This window comes from Lepidothrix coronata, unplaced genomic scaffold (assembly GCF_001604755.1).
Source record: "Lepidothrix coronata isolate B3197 unplaced genomic scaffold, Lepidothrix_coronata-1.0 Scaffold138, whole genome shotgun sequence".
NCBI lineage: Eukaryota > Metazoa > Chordata > Aves > Passeriformes > Pipridae > Lepidothrix > Lepidothrix coronata.
This window is the reverse complement of record NW_016690318.1, coordinates 1,236,076-1,257,861: the sequence shown is the minus strand read 5'-3', so window position 1 is coordinate 1,257,861 and position 21,786 is coordinate 1,236,076. Positions and strand designations below refer to the sequence as shown.

The 21,786-nt window shown below is 34.4% G+C and overlaps 1 protein-coding gene across 4 annotated transcripts in view; it reads right to left on the bottom strand.

Annotated features, from left to right (window-relative positions):
• Positions 1–21,786, bottom strand: part of CUNH15orf41 (chromosome unknown C15orf41 homolog) — a 124,720-nt gene that overhangs the window by 92,659 nt on the left and 10,275 nt on the right. For all 4 annotated transcript variants that reach the window (XM_017827392.1, XM_017827390.1, XM_017827389.1 and 1 more), the window contains exons 2-4: positions 6,289–6,334; positions 5,369–5,433; positions 2,087–2,147 (exon numbers count right to left, since the gene is read on the bottom strand). In XM_017827392.1, coding sequence (XP_017682881.1) covers positions 2,087–2,147; positions 5,369–5,433; positions 6,289–6,334 — 172 coding nt within the window. The remainder of the gene's footprint in view (positions 1–2,086; positions 2,148–5,368; positions 5,434–6,288; positions 6,335–21,786) is intronic.

Sequence of the window (21,786 nt, the reverse complement as noted above, 5' to 3'; positions counted from 1 at the left end):
ACCTTATTAGTTCAGGTACTTGCATCGCCCTAATTTTCATATTAATCATGTGTCCATCTTTCTTTGAAATAGGGCCATCATGCTTCATGTCAGAATTTAGTATGTAAGTAAAATTCATAGTGCTTCAAATCTCACTTGAAAATATTTTTATGAAGAGAACAGTGACTAATGTTATTATTTCTAAAAAAAAATGAAATTTATTTTAATCCTTTTGTACTACATACACAATATGAAGGGTTGGAAAATATTTAAAAAAAAATTAAAAGTAGTTTGATAAACCCTCAAAAAACAACCCTGAAAGATAATAATATGGAGCTTTTCCTATTTAACAGAGCTGCTACACACTGTAATGCACCTATGTTATATATTTCTCATCAATTTTTACAGTTTCCACTGATTAAATATATATTGACTCATAAAGTATTACCATTACATCAATTGTCAGCAGATGCAAGAGTATGTCATTTAAATATTAACTATCATATAAAAATGGCAGCTTGATTGTTTGGAAGCAGTAATCTAGTGCTGGTTATTGCCACATTTCCCTAATGCATTAGGCAGCAGTCACAAAATGCATTGCCTTTCTTATATACCTACTACTATGAAACCAGAAGTAGCTAAGTTCTTTGTATATCTTGCCTTTCTCTTAATTTTTATTTATTTCTGAACTGCAGATTTCTTTGATCTGAATTGCAAAAATGCATTAGTGTAATATAAACAAAGATATGCTCACTAGAGTCAGAAATTACATGCATCATCTCTAAATCAATGGGAAAAATATACAAAGAACCAGTAACAGATATATTACTTTGTGCTTGAAATATTTTTATGACAGTTCCCATATAATATGGGTGCGATATATCATGAATCGGGTTGTTTACCTAAATTCGTAGTAAGAATGTACTTATTTATGTAAAGTATATTCTATTTTCAGTTCTTCAAGACTTGTCTTTTCCAGAGACGGTAAGAAGCTACACATTACCACTAATATGAAATAAATCCTTTATTCTATGTTAACTGTATGATCAGGTTACGAAGACACTTCACAGACCATTAAAACCTTATAATAATTGAGAGGTAATCCCTCATTTGCTGGCTGCAGCAATGTACATGAGAGAAAAACCATTCTTTTTTACTAATGTAACATGTAGAACTTGCTGCTATTGCAACACCTAATGTTCCTAGTGCCATATCATTTTTAATGCAAATATTCATTTTCTGCTTCCTTCTTACATTTTCCATTAAAATGCAACAGAAAACAGCATACATTTCATTCTATCCCTTTGAGGGTTGCATAAGCAGTTCCTGGGAGTATCAGCTATTGTATTGTTATATTTTGTAAATAAATATTTTAGAGTTTAAAGGGTAGATATTTCATCAATTTTTTTCTAGGAAATTCCTTGGCATTCTTTCAAACTTTTAACCTGTTCTTTAAGGAAGTGCTTTAGACAGCAGTTTTTAATGCAAATAACACCTTGTATCCCAAGGCAAATTCATATTCTAGTTAATAAACAGCATCAATAAATTTGTAAAGACTTTAATGGCAACTATACAGAACTTTTCATACATGGAGGAATTTATTCTGCTTAATTGCTTTATATTAAGCAGTTTTCATTAGCCATCCTCTAATACATATGAACAGAAATAAATGGAGTCAGGAAAATTATCTCTTCTAACCCTTCCTATTAAAAAAAAAAAGTAATATTTTTGATGGGTTTTGTTACTAAAAACAAGGAATCAAATATAAGTAAAACTGATACAACTCCGTCTAATCAATGTGAGAATTTTTAGTAAGTTTATGCATTAAAGATCTATGGTCTGTCTGAAATTTCCATCAAAATACAAATTCAGAGTATCTTACACATTCGCCTTCAAGTTAAGAGACTAATTACATTAACTGATTTATTAATAAATGGGGCTTTTTGTCTAATTATTGTAAGTACTAACAGACTGGGGAACCATTTTAAATGTCTAATGTGCCTTGAAACCATTTTTTTAGGTTAATTACATTTCTCACTGAAGTCACTGTAGATATGCCCCTTAGGTTTTACACCAGAAGATTAAAGAAAAATGTAAAGATGATTACCTCATTGGCCAGCTCCAGTAATACAGGGGCAGCTGCATTTTTCATCACCCCATTCAGGTATCTAGACAAGACAAAGCCAGATAATTTTGCAGTGGCAAGAAAAGGCCAGTTTATACATGTCAGCATCCCCTGTGAATCTCTTTCATTTGGGGGAAAATACTCCAGTACTTAATGGGAAATCTTTTAAGAAATAAGTATTTTAAGACATCACTAACTGTCCAGGGTTGTTTCCTGTTCTATTCAGCTATAATATATATCAATCTCAATGAAGTCACTCATAAAAAACACAATAAATCAAGAAATTAAAAAAACTGTGGCTTAATGACATACAAATTAACTGTATCTGTACTACTTTAAGATGCATCACAGACAAATAAACCTCTACTATTCACAGTAAAGATTTTTGGTTTCGCGTGACCTTCAATTATGAAGGTGCACTGTATACCTTATTCAATTCACTGCTATGTACAAAAAAATATTTCTCAAATTTAATCCAGATTTTATCAATTGGGCAGTAGTTTAAATACTAAAGGCTTACTTGAGTGAAATCAGAGTCTAACAATTAGATTAATATTCCAAAAATAAAAAGAAACATTTAGGACCCAGAAAGGTTGATAGAAAGTCATTATCCTATCAGTGGCAAAGGTTTAATGTTTCTGGTTAAGGGTATTACAGAGTGATGTTTCTGACCATCACTTCACACAATATCGCCTTCCTCCCTTCTGTTACTTTCACTGCCTGATGTTTACATTTTGATAATGCCTAAAACGTGTGTTCAAGAGCTGATGGGAAGAAGCTATGATATGGGAAGCCACTTTGTGCTTTGTAGCCATGTGGAAAAGAACAACAGTTACCAATATTTGAACCCGCTCATTTATCCTATCTGTATTCGCATAGCACTTCAATACTGACATCATTAGAAGGCCACAGCCTTTCCAGCTCTATCATTATCTATCCATCAGAAGACACTCTTCTGCTCATTAGTTATAGACATTAAAATTCTTTCATTTTACCTTTCTGTGGAATGGGTGTAACACCTTTATAAAACCTCTTTGCATAAGATCAGACAGAGGACTTTTTGCTTGCAAGTTATTCTGAGGTTTAATGAATAACGGAAATGGAAAAAACTTTTTGCTGTAACCTATTTCAGTTCTACACTAAAAAAACCATAAAACAAGATGCCTTATGGATGTTTATACACTGAAAATTTATAACAGAAAAAGAAAAGGAGAGATCATAAACAAAATACCTAACCAGGAACATTCATTTGAGATTAATGTTCTAAAACATGCATCTAGATGATTGAACAGCAAAACTACAGTTGACGATGAAGTAATTTTCTGTCAGATATTTCTAATGCTGGCAACTCCATTATGGACTAACAGGTCTCACATCCTGATGGCAATACTGTTGTGAAAACTTTCTGATCTTTCTTGTAATTTGTCTTTGCCTAAATTTCAGAGTAGTAAGTCTCAGCAGGGCAGTAAAAAGTACTCTACTCAACTGTTTTACTTGCTTCTAACAGGGACCACTGGAAATGGCTACTTTCAAAAACTGGTAGATTCTGACCTAAGAAAGCAATGACAGCACAATTATCCGCTTGTATGTTGGCAGAAATAGCAGGGAGCATAGCACACAGACCGGGGTTTACAGCAGTAAAATGGATGCTACAGAAGAGTAGAGGACGTGTTTGTCATGTCTACATCTGAAGCATTTCAAAGTGGCTTCTCTCTCAAGTTGTCTGCCTCTGTAGCTTACTAAACACACTACACAGTAAATCTCCTAAAACAGGATTGAGATGAGTTTTCTAACTATTAACCAGAACATCTCTGATTTTAAAACATGTGCATTTTATTTGGCCATGTTAATGCACCTGCAATATGAAATACTCAGAAATAGTGTAAAGAATGATTTTCCCTACTACCACCACATAGCTTCATACATAATGCATTAGTTATGTACTGCTATCATACTTCAGACTACGGAAGAGGACAGGAGACCAAATCCTCCAACCTGATGTGAGACGAACTTAATCATACCTACAACCCTATTGACACCAACAAAACTGCTGCTTTGCATAAAGCAGAATTTGGTCCCATGTTTCAGGTTGAAGTTGCTGGAACTAGTGATTTACACATATGCTAAAGAAAAGGATTATTTACACAACAGTTAAAATTAACACAGACCACTTCACTGAAACTATGCTAGTGAAAAATAATTAAAAATAATATTGTATATACATGGTTATTAACACAACAAAATTTTAAGCCAATAGTCTTCCTAAACAAGAATCAAACCTAGGAAAAGTGTGATGTGATCCAGTGCAAATTTTTACAGAACAGTGCAACTACTAAAAAAAGAAAACCAAATGCCCCAAAAACCAGCACACTTCACACTAGATATTCTAAACCACTGTCTGATATAATCAGGCTGTGGTTGGATTTCAAATATGTGACTCTGGCAGAAGCACAGTTATTTGTTTACAAATGAAGGCTTTTTGTTTATTTCCTGATTCACACAGATTAATACTAAGAATGAATATCAGACATCTATAATCACAAGTATGAATTCACTTGCCATGCATGCTCCTCAGATATGTCAGTCTACAAAGTAATATTTTAATTGCATATCTTTACCTGTTATGAGTATGTCCCAATTATGTCATTGCAATATTTTTAGTAAAGCCTACAGAACTAACAAACTATAAGGTGTAGCAAACACAATTTATTAGCTTAAGATGCAAATAATTGTAAAATATTGTAAAATGACATAAAGGTTTTCATCCTCCCTTAAAAACTATTTCTGACACTTCTGTTGATAAAACAGGAGTGATTTAAAAATTAGTGCTTTAAATGACAATACATGAATATGTAACTTTTTGTAATGTAACAAAAACATTGTTCTAAAAGTACAAGCAACAGTAACAAAACAAGCTCTCTAGCTGTAAGGAAGCTGTCATCAATATTAGTCTTGACACAGAAATCCTACAATTACAAATTATAGGCAATACATAATAAATGCTATCACATACTCTGTAAAAAATATTTGCTTATCCCGACTTAGAGCCAGGAAAGTAAATTCCTTCTTAATCAAAATGACCAAATACTGAAAAATTTCTGCACTTTCAGTGAAAAACATTTTCCGGTGAACCATTCTGTATTCCTCATCCCAAATTCTTAATTTATTTCTATAGAAAATTAGCTTCATAAGGTAATTTACTCATAACTGCCATAACAAATAGTAGCTATGATGACAGTCTTAACTGGGGTGAGGAGGTCATACCTTTGGTAGTAAGTTTCAATAGCTTCAGCAGTGTGGTGCTTGGCATGTGTTCTTTTGATTTGTTTCTAGAAAAACAAAAAACCAAAGAGTTTTACAAACATATCATAGTTCAAAACACAGAAATCATGACTGCGCAAACACACAATCCTTGGCTACACTTTGATATATGTGAACCCTGGTTTTAGATTCTGTACAGAAATGACATTCAATCTACCTATTGAATTGAACGTCTTCAGACTGTACTGCAATGTACCATATGTAAAAGCCAATAAGGTCACAATAATTGAATCTAAATAAGTTTACTGAAGGCTGCAGAGGGCAAAAAAACCCTTGTTGTCTCTCTCAACCTTTGTTGTAATTTTCCCCAATTCAATTCCATCTAAGTCTGGTGTACTCTAGTTCTACAATTCAATTGGCATTTTTAACCAGGAAAAACATTGCTTAAAAACAACTTATTTAAAAAAACTACAAAAAGTAATTCCATAGAGACTTGCCACTTGACTGACACCTGTCATCTCATGATAAATGACTCCATTTTCTGCCTCTCTTGCCTTCTGCCACTCCGGCAATGGTCATTTATCATCATCTCTGTCAGCAATGGAAAGCAGCACTGACAGTGCAAGTCAGCAAACATTTAGCACATGGAACCACGCAACACAGGGAAATTATTATTGTCAGAATAATAATGGTTTAGCATAATTTATTACAGGTCCACCAAATAAGCAAAGGCTAGATGTTATTAGACAGATGGATGGGTAGGCTTGGCAGCCATCCACTGAGACTCAGGCGGTGCTTGATGTGGAAAAAGGAACATCCTCCAAACCAATCAGAAAGCTGGCAGTTCAATTACAAAGAAATAAAGGGACATTCATCATTCAATTAGGCACCTGTCAACCCTCACAAAGGAGAAAACTTCTAACCTGGTACTCCTGGGAGAAGATGCTCAGCAGAGTGGACTGCGATTGACTGGAACAAATAAAAGAAGGACAAAGTTAATTACTGGAGTGCACTGCAAAGAAACAAAAGAGAAGGGAGCTTCAAAGGTAGGCCTGCTGCCCTGTAATCTAACAGAACATGAAAACAAGTGTGGAAAAGTTGTTCCAGATGAACACCTCAGACAAAGGCTTCCTGCTGCTAGGTCAAGGAGAGAGTGTATGAGGGATGGAAGGAAAATATAGCGAGAGTTTCAAAGCAAACTAACATATTGTCTGGGTGATTCCTTTTGCAGGTTCAGAACCCAAAAGTCCTATCAGAAGAAGGTAGTGGAGCTAAAAGGCAACAGGAAAAAAAGGAAATTAAAGGAAAATTTCCATTAATAATTGATGGGAGTTAAATTCCATCAGCAGTTGGGAATGTGCCGCTTATTCATTGGCAACATATTGAAATTCATTTTGTTAGCAGCAAGGGAACCTCTTCAGTAGCTTTCTCATATTCAGGTTAAAAACTTCCCCTCTATCAGAAGTAGCATATGGGACCAGTGGAACATTCCCACTGAAACTGATGTGCTTTGAAAATAGAAACTTTCACAGCAGGAAGCTGAGATTCCCCTGAGTCGGTCATTTCCAAAAGCTGCCATAAGCTTCATTCATCTAAGGCTCCACTCAATGTCAAACACCTGGCAATGAAGCAACCTGGAAAGCATTCTTCCCAAGTGGGAATTTTTCTCTCTGAATTGTTAACATTTAGAAACGAGACAAGATTTTTTTTCCCTCTGAAAGGCAATCAATACCACACCACTACTGTTTTCAATTGTCCTCTGTGGATATATCTACCTCATCACATCCTGAATACAATTAATTACTCCTGATATATTTTCCTACTACATGCAACTTGAACAAATTATAGTCTCAATAAATCGAGTTTTATGGTACAGCAAAGCATTATGAATAATTAACATTTTTTCCTTTCAGGAACCTACATACTAAGGCGTAGTATAGGTAGTTCAAAGACTCTGCAATGTTTAAATCTTCTTTCAGTTTTCTTGTATGTACCTGTAATACCTGTACCATATCGTATTTTCATTAAACATACATGTTCTCCCCATACTTAAATGACCCTTCTTCCAATTTCCATACTTCAGAAATTCTAATTTAAGATAGGGAAGTCTTACTCCCACTTCCAAAAGGGAATAGAGGCACAAATGGTTTGTTCAGGTTTAAACAGACAGTATGTGTATGCAGGACGATATAAAGTTACCTCTAAACCAAACAGCTGAAGAATCAGGAACAAAGTGTAGATTAATGCAGAGCTATATAAAGACCTTACTAGTTTGTCTTATCCATAGCTGAGCTTCCAACATCTTTGCCATAACTCTGTATTTGGAGCTTGTCTGCCCAGTGCAGCATCTGCGTGACAGCAGTAAGCTAAGCCTTGATCTTTGGTATTTTACACATGGGAATGTTCACCCTGAGTACTCAACGAGACTGAACGTTACAGCTGTAAAAAAATTATAGCAACAGAAACTGACTAATACACAGATTTATTAAATTAATGAATTACAGACAAAAGTAATTACAATATAATAAAGAATTTAAATATTTTATCAAAATAAGTATTATTTAAATACATATTTACTTAAATATACATAATGTAACGCATAGGTCAGGAGCTACGTACCACAATGCCTCCCCAAATGGTGTAGCATCCAATTATGACAATCTTCAACATGCACATACAATCATTAGAAGTTGAACAAAGGAAATTAATTAAGACTATATACTTACACAGGCTATACACATACAGAAAGCTAAGATATTTCAAGTTGATTTAAAAAAACCCCAACCCTGCAGGCTATAAATAAGTTGGAATCATATGGCCCCCTAATGGCTCTTATCTTGCAGATTTTACATGGTCATAGTGGTAGAACTGAATTTAGAGAAAGATGTGGAAAAAACCAAAACAGGACAGCATTTGACCAGATTTCTGGTCAAAAAACTCTCACTGATATAATTTTTGTGGTTTTAGACTATTCCTTGTATGATAACTGCTTTTATTGTACCATTATTCTGTTAAACCCACTGACATATCAAAAAGAATTAAGACCATTATCACTTCCTTTACACTCATGACTTAGTGGTGGACTTGGCAGTGCTAGGTTAATGGTTGGACTTGATGATCTTTAAGGTATTTTCAAAACTATATGTTTCTATGATTCTTGTCCATTTTATTTCACCCCTTGGGATACTTGGATTTTGACCCTCTACTTCCACTTAGTTCAACACTCTTCTCTGATGCTTCCAACTGTTCAGATAATTTAGGACTCAGCACGAATACTAAGAAAATCATTCCAATAACATTGCAAGTTGGCTATATACTGGACTGCAGCACAGAAACTTTACCACTGTGGCAAAGAGAATTATTTCAGTAATACTATTCAAAAAATTTCAAGCCTTACTACCAAATGATCTTTCTCCTTCCCCAGGAGAAGTGGAATTATATCTTCACATGGTTGCTTCCATATTTCTTCTGGTTAACATAGTTCCTATCTTAAACACTAAAACCACTTATCTGACAGTGTTTTCTTGCTACAATTCCATTGACACAACTTCTGGGCAAAATTAAATAGCTCCTCCAGACAGCTGGAGCATCTATTGCAAGGTGCCATTGAGTGAACACTGAAACATCATGGTTTCAGAAAGGACTGAAAAAGGCAGTATTATGTGCTTGGAGAGTGGACAGAAATCATGAACATGCATTTGTATAGCAAGACAGCATGATCACAACTGCTAATACAGACAGCAGGGATACTACCATGGAAGCTATCATGACTCTTCTACAATAGCAGCCAGGCTCCATCCATCCTCTGATCCTTCTATACAGGATTTCAAAGCAACAAATGAACAGACAAGTGAATATAGCCAAGCTATCCAGGAAAACAAACCTAACACTGAAAATACTTCTTATTCAAAATAACATTTGAGTGCCTTCCATGGAATAAACTTTATAGTAAGCCTCATGGCTTACTTCAAGGCTAGGGATACAGACATGTTTGTGTCAAGCAAGCTCTTTTGTCGAGAAACAACTGTTAGAGCCAAGGTACAGATTTGCTGATTTTCTGATACAAACAAACAAAAACCCCCAAAATCATAATTCTGAGTACTATCTAGTTAAAATAATTAATAAATTAACTTGTTACCACTCTTGTAGAAGCAAATTTCTTTTCTGGAAAATACGCAAACTTTCCCCTTGAATTCTGTACTGATCACTTTGTGGAAACATTTTCTTCCTCAATTCTAGATGGTAATGAATCTCACTCCCAGAGCTCTGTTCAAAGCAACGAGCCTCACTCTTCAGATATCCTCTTTTTCATGTACACTGGCATCCATAATGAATCAATTTACCTTTTGTTATTCTGTGTTGATGTCAGTGGCATACTTCCATCTGAATGCCTGATGTACTTTGTAGTCTTGTCAATACATAACTGGATTTGGGCAGAAAACTGTGAAATCTAAAATCTGCCTCAAAATGCCTATGTTTTTAGAGATAAATAACTTTTATTTAAAAAAAATGAAGTGTAATTTCTAGGTCCCAAGTGACATAAAGATAAAAAAATTTACTTGTAATAAAAAAGGGGAAAAGTATTACAGATCTCAAAGAGATCTGTAATATACAAACCCCACATTTAAAATGGGATGCCCAAGTCAAAATCAGTCCAGAACAAGTGATAAGAGAAATTATCTCTAAGAATTTAGAGATCAATCAAGCTAAAAAGACAACTGCAAGTCTGGTGCTGAAAAAAGAATATGCTTTCTGATCATTTAATATTTAAGAATAAAATTTAGACCATTCTCTTCTAATGAATCCCAGAATTTGGTAGAGGAGGAATGCTATAATCCCTGGAGAGTTCTTCAGAAATGTTCTGTTTTGCAATGAGTGTTCATATATAAAGTAGTAACAGATAAGTTAGTAGTTTATATAAGCAGATTGGTGCTTCATAACTAGAGTTGATATAAAACTGGCTAAGATCCAGCTAGTAATGATGAAAACAATTTTATTGGATCAGATCATCATCTCAACAAAGCAGGGCTGCAGATCTAGCCAAGATTTGGAGAGCTGTCCAACTTAATATTTGCTACTTCAGCCTCACCAGGAGAAAATCCAAACATAACAAATTCTGCAAATATTATATTATCAGCCCTTGCAAATAATTAATTCTTTAGGGATAAGATAAAATTTACAGTTTTTTTACTTTATTTTCTGAGATTACTGAACATATGAAGTTTTAGGTGCAAAACCAAGTTTCCACTCATTTCATCTATTTTTTTTTTAATGAGTTTCCTTTCCCTCATCTTTAACTCCACACTTGTTGCCTAAAATAGAAAGAGTAAAAACACGGCTTTATATTTAATGTATTTTACCACGACACAAAGGAAGAGTATCTAGAGAGATTTGCAAAAAGAATAAATTAAGAGTAAATATAAACTGTAGTATTTAATCCAGAAGTATTCACAAAAGTGTAGACAAGCAGGGGCAGAGCAAAGTCCATTATGAGACAAATATGTTAAATAGAATAGCTTCATTGCTTTCTTTTCACAAAATGGAACATTTCACCAAATGATAAATATATGGGTTAAGAAACTGAGTGTAGGGGCATGAGCTGTGTTTCCAAAATTCAGAAGCTCTTACATGTAAAATCCCAAAGCAGCAGTGTCAAACCTCCTCTGGAAAGTAGAAATTCATGTAGTGGGAGAAGTTGTCTCTTTTCTTTCAATCTCCAGAGCGAGTATGTAGTGCTAGTCATATCCTTTATGATACGTTGTGAAGTAGACAGCAAGAGTCTCTCATTTTTATTGATTGGAAAAGAACTTCCCCCTATTTAAAAATACTTTCACTAATGCAATACTGAGCTTTAAAATAAAAGTAATAGGGCTAGAACTGTGTGGTGCTGCCATGCTGGATTAAGAATCTAAGTGAGGAAAGAAAGATATATGTCCAACAAATTTAAATGGCTGGTGGTGAAAGAGGAATTCTCCTCACAGCTATCCTGAAGTTCCAAAATGTGCATCTAAAATATATTTTTCCTGTTACATTATTAAAGACATTAAAGAAACCCAAACAGCCAAATTCTCATCTTCTGTAATGCAAATGCTTTGGAACAGGGACTCCTAAAGGAAGCAACGTTTATACCGCTTATGACATGCTAACCGGTCCATTCTTATAGGTAAAAACTCTGTCAATAATGGGCTACAAATAGCATAGTTTCAAATGCATAACACAAGCATGGATGTGTAAAGCCTCCACGGCTGTCCAGAACTGCAGGATGCAGGCTAATAAGGACCACAGTTAAACCTGTAAATGCCAGTCCGATGCTCAATTTCCCACCTGAGAGGAGGTGACAATTAGTGGATTCTCAGAATTTCTTCCAAAGGCCTACCAAAGCTTGGGAACTGTTAAGCTTATACGCATCCAAGCTATGAAGAACATGGCACAAAGGAAGGACACTGACCTCTAAGTCACAGCTTTAACCTCTCTTCACCGCAGTCTTTAATATTACAATATTTCTTATCGTTACTATGCTTGTGGTCTCTTCTCTGAGTGAAAATTCTCAAAAAGCAGAGTATTGTCTCTGTACACATTTGTACTTTATCATTCACAAATCTAACATTGATTTGTTGGAAGTTAGTGAATTACCAATTTAAGCTAAATCAATACACTTGTCTATATATATATGTGTGTGTGAATATATGTGTTTAAATCAATATATGAGTTTGAATTAAAGTAACTAAGTCACATAAAAGTACTGAAGTCTTTAGTTACAACACGGTAACTTCTATAAAGTGGCCATCTTCCAATTTTACAGCTTTCCAGCTACACCAGTTCAAGTCTGGAATACAAAACTAGATTTATTATCTCTGCATAGGAAGCCTTCCATACAATGAAACATTGTAAGTAGCTACTACTTTGGGAACTACAAAGTCAATACAGTGCTGTTGAGGAAATATTCCCATGATAAATATATTACTATTATAAAAATGCAGTTAAGTGTATATATCTGTATATCTTTATATATATATATATGACAGGAAGTACTTGCTGATATGCTCATTTCAGACTAACCACCATTACATTTAAAATCAAGATAAAATTCAAGCTCATCTGGAGAGTGATAGCACTAAACAATTTTGAAATTCTCTGATATCCACTTCAGTAAACTATACAACAGCTCAACTCAAAAATTTAAATACAGATTGCTAAAAATTGCCTTTGCCTTGAAGTCAATTTCATACCTTTATGTAGGATCAAAAGTAAAACCCAAAAGTAAAAATTCAGAGGAAAAAGATATTCATGCTTACACTACACAATGATAATTAAAAGGTTAAATTCAGGCATGTTCATACAACTTTGCTACCTATAGCCAGGGTTATGAGAATAACCGTATGACAAAGCTCCAAGAAGGCTACTTGAGAAGAGTCATCACTTCTATGACCTTGACACTGGTTGGTCCCACAACTTCTATACAATTTAGTGATGTGAGAGAACAGATGATGGTGCAATACATAGAAATGGCAGCATTTAAAATTCATAGTAGCGTAAGGCCATTACTTTTCCCACTGGGCCACTTGAACTTTAATAATGTCTGACCTAGTTGGCCAATAAGTTCTAGCAGCAGACAGAGGAAAATTGCCAGTATTAGATACTGTTTGATTTTTCATTTAGAAAGACTTAGAAGTTCCTTTAAGAACACGGCACCAATTTTTCCTGTAGACACCTAATTTTTTGGTGTCTGTTGTAACAGCCAATACATTTTAAAACAACTGCAGACTATGAACAATCTGTATCAGATGTGAAAAAAAAAATGCAAAGGTAAATACAAATTACCAATACAGGCAATGATCACAAAATAATGCTATCTCTTCACAGAGATTACACCTTCTTTCACCCACACCACAAAAATCTAACTTTCAATAGCAGTAATACAACTGTAACTCAAAATATGCCATATTCAAATGATTACAAAGTATTTCTGATCAATCTCCCAACATGAAAAGTCAGAATAAGGATGCTATTCCATTCTCATATATATGGTTATGATGAGAAGAGCAACATTATGCTTTTACAGTGGATAAACACTGGAACACAATATGGTTAAAAACACAGGAATAGAAGAATAGCAGTTCCAAATGAAAAGAAACGACTTTTTGGTCTTACTATCTTAGTAAGCAAGTAGTGAAATTAGACAGTAATTTGCCCAAGACATGGTTTTGATATTTTTTTTTCTTTCTGGAATTAAACAGCACAGTGCTTGTGGTATGAATGTTTGAAATCTACTTCAATGTCAAACCCACTCTGACGCCTTTTTAATTAAATGCTATTTCACTAATGTTTCAAGTCTCTTCCATGAAAATATAAAACTATTTTGTAAGGTTCAATTTTCAAACGGAAAAATATTTTCAGATGTAATACAAAACCAAAATATATTCACAATAAAGGCTTAAAAATACAATGTCAGTGCTAAAACATGAAAGTAAAACTCTCCAATATTCTGACATCAGGCTTCAATGACTATCGAATATTACATGGCAGAAATTGTCTGGTACCCTTTGAGTATCTAGTCAGGGAGTCCACTGACAAAAGAAACTGCCAGGAGTCAAATAGGGTTTGTCTCCCTTATACACCCTGAGAACCTCAGTACTTATCCTCCACATCTCCATCTCCTGGTATTCTCAAAAATTCTGCTTTTAAATCTACCATTAAATTTTTTAGAAAATTAAATTAAAAAAGCAACGCTTGAGACTAGCATAAGCAGATGATTTGCTATGTCCTTGACCTCAACTACTCCAAGTTACCTAGCAAGAAGTAAAGTTTCTTAACATCCAGTGAACATATCCCAAAGCAGAAGCATACAGCAGCACACCAGAAATTGATATAAAAAGGTGAAACATCTGCAAATTTCCCATTTCCACTTAACTGCACATCATTCACACCTTCTTTCGATTTACTTCAGTTAAGACTGTATCAAAAACGTTTGCAAGTTCGACGCTTTTATCTTAGGACCACAATCTAAACGTCAAACCATCAGACAAAACCACACAAAACTAGTTGCTATCTGATGTTGGTTGTGCAAAGAAAGATGTTCCTAGGGTGCAACAGCAACGGAGCTCAACAAGCAGTCAAGGTAAAGAAGATACAGTTTTAAACCAGGGGTTTATCCCTTACCTTTCCCATCTGCTCTCCTGATAGGGCCAAAGTGCATACATTGAAAAAATACTCACTTAGCAGGCAAAGTGGAAAGGAATATTTGAAACTGGAAAGCAATATTTGAAATACTTATTTTTTGTTCATCTCCCTCATTTTGTTTGGATAATTCTATCATACTGCTTCCCCTTTTGCCTAGGAAAAGAATCAGGTCAAGAGAATCAAAGTCTAAATTTTTCAGACTTCAATATCAACTTTACTGATTGTGTAGAAAGGGGAAAATAATTGTATTTTATAGCTTTTTTCCTTCAAAACTCTACTGTTCTGAACAAACTAGATGTTTAATTTTAGAAAACAATTTTTATGAATGAATGGCAATTTGAAGCTAACTAGACCACTGATTTTACATTAAAAAATTAGCCTGTATGTAAAAAGCATATTCGTGCCAATTTGAAACTAAATAAATCCCTAAACTCCCTTAAACAATTTGCTTCTAAAAATATATAATCAAATTTAGAAAACTATAAACTATATTTAAATTTATTATTTACAAGCAATTAATTACAAAGACAGCCAGGTGGCTTTCATTACATAAATTACTGTTAATGACACTTGCCTCATGCTGCTACTGTATTTAGCATTTGCATGCATCACATGTCAAGCACACACACTGTTGCATAGCTATCTCCAGGGTAAAAAGTGAACACCTTAAGTCAAAAAAGCTTTCAGTTATCCAATCAAAACTGTTAATTTCTTAAACAAGTCAGGATCTTATTAATGTTTCCAATTCATGACATAATTTAAAAAATATTGAGGATATAATTTAAAGAATAAAACATGGATGATCCCAAAGTGATAGCTTTCAGTAAATTCCAATTTTGGGAATGATACAGATTTAAGGTAAGAGGTGAATCTATTTATAGCTAGTCCCCTTGAGACTTTTAGTCTTAAGCCCTAATCAGTGTTTATCATTTAAAAGTTTACAATTTTAAAGCTATTTATAATTATTTAACAAATCAAAAGGAAAAAAAAAGAGAATAATTCTTGGCTATCTACCTACCCAACAGTGCAGTACTTAGTCTTGTATACATAAGTTATTGTACCATGCATGCAGACATTTACAGTCTACCTTCAGACCCAGGGATATAGCTTACCGTGCCATAGAGGGAACAAATTAATTTAATTCCACTACTTACTTCCTATTGGAAAGATGGCAGAAATGTACAAGCAGGAAATTCAGCTATTCCTTTTTATTACTGTTCTCCAGCATTCTTTTGTTTAAAAAAGCTGTCTACCTACAAATAGCAGGCAACATGAAGGGAACATCTAACAAGAGCTGATCACAATATTACATTAGTCTATCCTAAAACTTCTCTAGTCCTTTCCACTCCTATCAACAAGATTTTCTTTTCCCTTCCTCCCCTTTCCAGAGGATTTTTTTTTGAGTGTTCTTTATATTGCTCTGAAAATGCATACAATGCAATTTCATGCATTTTCCTGCAATGCTGCTGAAAACAGTTGACCTTCCAGAACGACTCTTACTCCATCTACAAACAGAACCAAATCCTCTCTGATGTAAACAGTCAGTAAGACCGACTATATAGCATCACCTTCATTAAACACCAAAATTTTACCAGTTTTGGTAGAATGAGCCCAGAGGCCTTGATAAATAAATGTGGAAGGCAAGGAAGAAGGAAAAATAGTTCAACAAACATTTGTTCTATGTTAAAATAAACTGAAGATGACCTCAACATGCATCAAGTAATATGGCATGATTTACTGACACTTCTTAATTTTTTGTGAGTTATCAAAAACATAATAAAAATACACATATTAATATAAGAAAGGGGTTAAATAGACTTCACTGGAATTCAGTGAAATTTGACTGCTATTATGCTCAGGCAACTTTCAAAAAGGCCTCTCGTAAAACATCCAACTCTATCCTCTCATATTTGAAGCCTTAATATATTAAAGCAAAGCAGCACAGACCAGAGAGCCGCCTTCTCCTTCAGATGAACTTTGTCCTTCACATTTAAGTATCAGCTCTTTGTATGTTCCCTAACTTCTAAGAATGGCAAACTAACAGAACTAGGACATCAGAAAATTGTGAAAATTGAGAAGGAAGAAAAAATATTCTCAACTGGGCTGTTAATATTTCTGCATGTTAATCAGCAACTAACAACACATATAACATATATACATTATATATGACATATTTTCATAAAAGAATGTGTATTCTTACAAAAGTCAAAGAGTCAACTCCACTTTTAACTAAAGGGCATCTGAACACGTTTCCCCATCAATAACAGGGATGTTGAGACTAAGTTTATAGTTTATAGAAACCAAAAGATTCACAGAGAAGAAGGGGGCCAAACCATAAATTAGTACTAATTTGGGGTGGATATCCTTTGTTTCAAAAATTCTCTTTTTAAGAGTAAGTAAAAGATCTCTCTATCAACTTTCATTGAGAAGTAAATGAAATTCATTTAGACAGTAAAGCTGCAAGGCCAAAAATGGAAAATATTGCATGAATGTAATTTTTAGCACAATGAATACGCAAATACTTTTTTTTCTTTCTTTACCCCCAAAGTATTTTGTTAATGCACCACTTTCCACTAAACCAACTGCAAACAAATCTTTAACTTAAAGTTATGGCTGTTCATATGTAATCTGTTACCTGGATTTAAAAAAAAAAAAAAAAGGCAGAAGGCCTCTCTATCCACCTAATCACCATATCAATGACACATGCCACAACAGAGAAGCACTAGTTTATTTGATTGATCATGGTAGATAAACTCCAAATAACAGAGAAATTAACAAATGCTTGACATTTGCTCAACATCCATTATTCTGACACCGCTTTCAGGATTTCAAAGCCTGGGAGTATGCTTAATCAACATTCATATTCCCTAGTGAGCTACAGGCACCATATTGCGCCCCGCCTTACTACTGATGAAAACTGCATATTGGCCATTTCCAAAATGTTCTGGGACTCCACGCAGGGCCCCTTCTCTCCCTTGTTCCTGTTCTGCAGTTTTCTTTTAAACACTTCCAAGACAAAAGCATCTGCCAGTTTTTCTCTCTGGGGATGTATGCAAAATGAACTTAACAGTTTTAAGGCAGGAGAAACCCTCACATCTAAATTCATTCATAGGACAGAAAAGGGCCTAAGAGGCCTCTCTAGGGACAAAACCCTGCTGAAATTTTCCCCGACAACAGTGGGAGCTTTATAAAATCTAAGTCCAGACAATTTCCAATTCAAATGCCCAGCATAGCATGACCTTTGTCAGATCTATGAGCCCTAGATGCACCCACTATTTTTTTATTCTAACCAGCACAGACATTAGACAGGGCACTACTGCTAAGCAGGAGGTTGAATATTTGCATGCTTTTCTATTGTGAAAATGTAACAGTGACAGCACTGTGTCGAATTCTTTTCCCCTTAGAACTTTAACTCCATAGGAGAGGCATAGCTGACAGATGACTCTCCCAACATCTGTGTTATGTACACTGCACAGCTGAGGAACCTTGGATCACTGTCACGGCTTCTCAGAGATGACCTACACCTTTCTTATATCTGCACATGATCAAAAAAGTAAAATAAAAATTTGAAAATGACGTTTTATTAAATGAAAAGTAAATATGGCAAGAAAGATTAACATAATTTAGTCATTAAGCTGTTCACATAGCAGCTCACCATATGTTGTATAAATGTCCTATACAAAATAATTTATCAGACCTGACACGTTGCACATCATATTGTATTATTTAATATGCTTACTAAAATTTCATGGATCAAGCGCCACTTCTGAAAGCACACAGAAAGCCCTAGAAAATATTTCTTCATCTTCCATGATTTATTTTGATTGCCTTTTACAGCTACATGATAAAGTGGAACTTGCAAAATTACGAGGTTACGGTTTACACAGCTATTGCTTCATATACTAAAATGTAACAAATAGCTCCGTGTCTATATACCATTTTGCTTGCATTTAATATTCAGAAGCACATTAAACTAAGCACGCTGCTTTCCACTGCATATTTTAATAATTTTAACTGGTTATTTCAGTAAACATCCTGATCTACTAATGCAAAGTTCATTGCAAGAGAAAGATATATCCTTGAAAAAGAGACCAAAGAGCTACGAATTACAAAATAAACTAATGCAAACCAGTAATATGTGATACATGTTGATCACCCCAAATCTGTCTATATAGAAATATATTCATTTCTACACAGTAGCTGAAACATTTGAATAATTTTTTTTAAATAACTGAGATTTAAAATGTTAAAATGGCAAGCATCTATTGTAGATAAATGGACATTATTCTCTACCCAGAAACCTCGAAACCACAAAAATAACAATGTCTGTCACTGGTGAGGTCTGTGTCTAAACAGTAAATTAAAACAAAAAGTGTAAGCAGGAAGCTTGGGGATAATAATTGTTGGACAACCAATGGAATTTGTTTGGAAAGAAACATTACACACTTAGAGGACACACCAAACAGACAGATATGGCTAAGAAAATATTTAGACTGAAACTACGCATTTATTCCATAAAGGACCATTTCCTTTTTCTCTCTCAGACTAGTGATGTCAAAGGAACACAATACAAATGAGACAAAAAATGTAGTTCAACTTACTCTTTTTGGTCAATAATTATATTCTCCTGTTCCTAATAAAAGGATAAAGGAAAATACATTCCTGTGTTAGACAACTCATTGCAATGAGGTCATTAAACTTGATATTTGGAACGGAACTTGCTTGGCCTATTCAACTGGTTAATGCAAATCTTCCTTTTTAAGCTCTATAAGAACCAGAAATACAGCTTTATTTTTTTCTTGTGTATCCCAAGAAAATGCGCTTGTCTAGGAAGACATATTGCTCAGCTGTGCTGAAAACTGAAAGACAGCTGCATTGACAACATGCATCTTATATGAATGCTGGAAATGGCTAATGTTTAACAGCCATATTATCTGTAGGAACATACACTCTCTGCCTATTAGTTATTGTACTCTCTACAAGATATAGCCTCAAAGTGCACATCTGCATTCCACAGAAGAGATGCAATAAAGAACTGCATGTTACCAGTATCAATAGAGGACTGATAACAAGTTCAGCCATCTCCTAGCCAACCACAAATAGAAATAGAGATACATGATGTCTTCATTGTTGCCTGGGTTCTCAATTAACAAGGAGGAACATTAATTCAGTCACAGGAGTGAGTATTACCTCCATTCTGGTCATAGTTTTTATGTTGTCTTTGAAACAGTTTCAGACAAGCTGCATTACATAAAACACTACCTTTGTTATCACATGGGTCTTACTCAAAGGAATATTTTACAACATTTTGCTTTCTGTGAAAGAATAATGTGTGCTATCTTAGCACGTTTTTATTCAGTGTTAAAGTTTCTGAAGGTATATGGGAATCCAGGCCAACAAATGCTTCCAAGACCTTGCAGGCCTAAATACAAATATGCAAATAGAGGAGAATCACCCAAACAATAAAGTCCTCTTCAGCACTACATCCTGACCTGAAGCCATTTTGCAACACTTGCTTAAACATTCTATGCAGACAAGAAGGGTAAAGCAGGGAACTGAAGTTCAAGAATTCTCCAGCCTAAAGCAATGAGACTGTTACTATCAATCAGGCTACTGCATATCCTGATGTGTGTACTGGAAGGCATAATATATGTCATTCATATCACTATCATACTCAAAATGTTATGGACATAAGAATTAAAAAAAGTACAAAAAGAAATCATAAGAGAAATAAAAATGCTTTAGTAGCTTACAAAACAGAGGTTTTCATCCGAAGTTGTTCACAAAGCAGAATGTTTTTCCCAAAACAGGTGCAGGTTCCTGTTTGGCAAATTTAAGTCTGCTGACAAGAAGTTCATTTACTTTGAATTCTTCATTTGAAATCTATGGACAACAAAGACTCCATGAGATAAAAGCTGAAAACTAATGACAGAGCATGCCTATGGGAGTTTGAAATCTACATGTATGGCACCAATTAGTCAAACAAACAAATGAACAAGGCTTTTAACCACTACCTGATCAGAAGAACACAGAACAGTATTTTTCCAGTCATAGTTCAGTGTTGTTGGTTACTCTTGGAAACAATATTCTATCTGGTTTATCTTAGAAGACAATTTTAGCAGCATCAGTTTCTGTATTCCATATTCTTACAGAAATTAATTCTTAGCATTATTTCACTCAGTTTTGAAGTGTAATACAAGTTTCTGAGACTTTCACATTGTAAATGGATGTTACTTTCACCAGGAACTTAAAGGAATAAACAATTAAAAGATTACTCTCATAGAAGCATATATGTTATTTTATTAAGTGATGCGAAAAGCCATAAGGGGCATATATCAGTACTAAAATGGTTGTAGTCATTAATTTAAGTAATAAATCATAGGTCCTGACAACAATGACAGCAAACAGATGCTAACAAGAAAATGTATTATTTAATATTGTCATGTGTTATAAAAATGTAAGCGTTTAGGACACATCTTAAATTTTTATAATAATATGCATTTAATACATTACTGTTTTGACACATACGAGAATCAAATTTATAGGTCTCATTCAACACCTGCTTTCTCTTCTGTGAACACAGAATGGATTCCTGAGGGAGAAAAAGCTCAAGAAGTAAATGTTCCAGATAGATGTGTCCAACAAAATCGAGTTGTTTGTCTTGCTGTCTTGAAGTAAATATCATAAGCACTGAATCTCGTTAGGAAATAAAAACCAACATATTTGCCTTTATGTAAACAGATGTTTTCCCTGAAAGTTCACAGGAAAATCAAACAACTATTAAGTTTATCTATATGTATGGACAGCAAAAGATCTTATAATTTGCTATGAAGTTCAAAAATAATTCTGTACAATCCTTACATGCAGAATGTCAATACTGAATAACTGTCAATGAGTTCAGTAAGTTATAAAAATAGCAGTTTTATTTTCCATTCTGTCTTGTTATTTTTTTCTTATAACAGTTTACATAATACTATGGAATGCTATAATTATTTTAACCAACTCCATCTCTCTCAAAAATGCCAAAACCAAAACAAAATCTATGTTAGCTATTAAAAACTTATATATTCCATTCCTTGCATTCACAGCCACCCTCCTCTCTGGACTCTGAAAGCCAGACACAGCGATCACCTGATTCAAACACTAACACATGAAAGTGTAGGAAATTTTTGGCAAGCCCAGCCATGCAAAACAGAACCCCTGTGCAAACACCTTTCCAAGCACTGCATCTCTGCCACTGT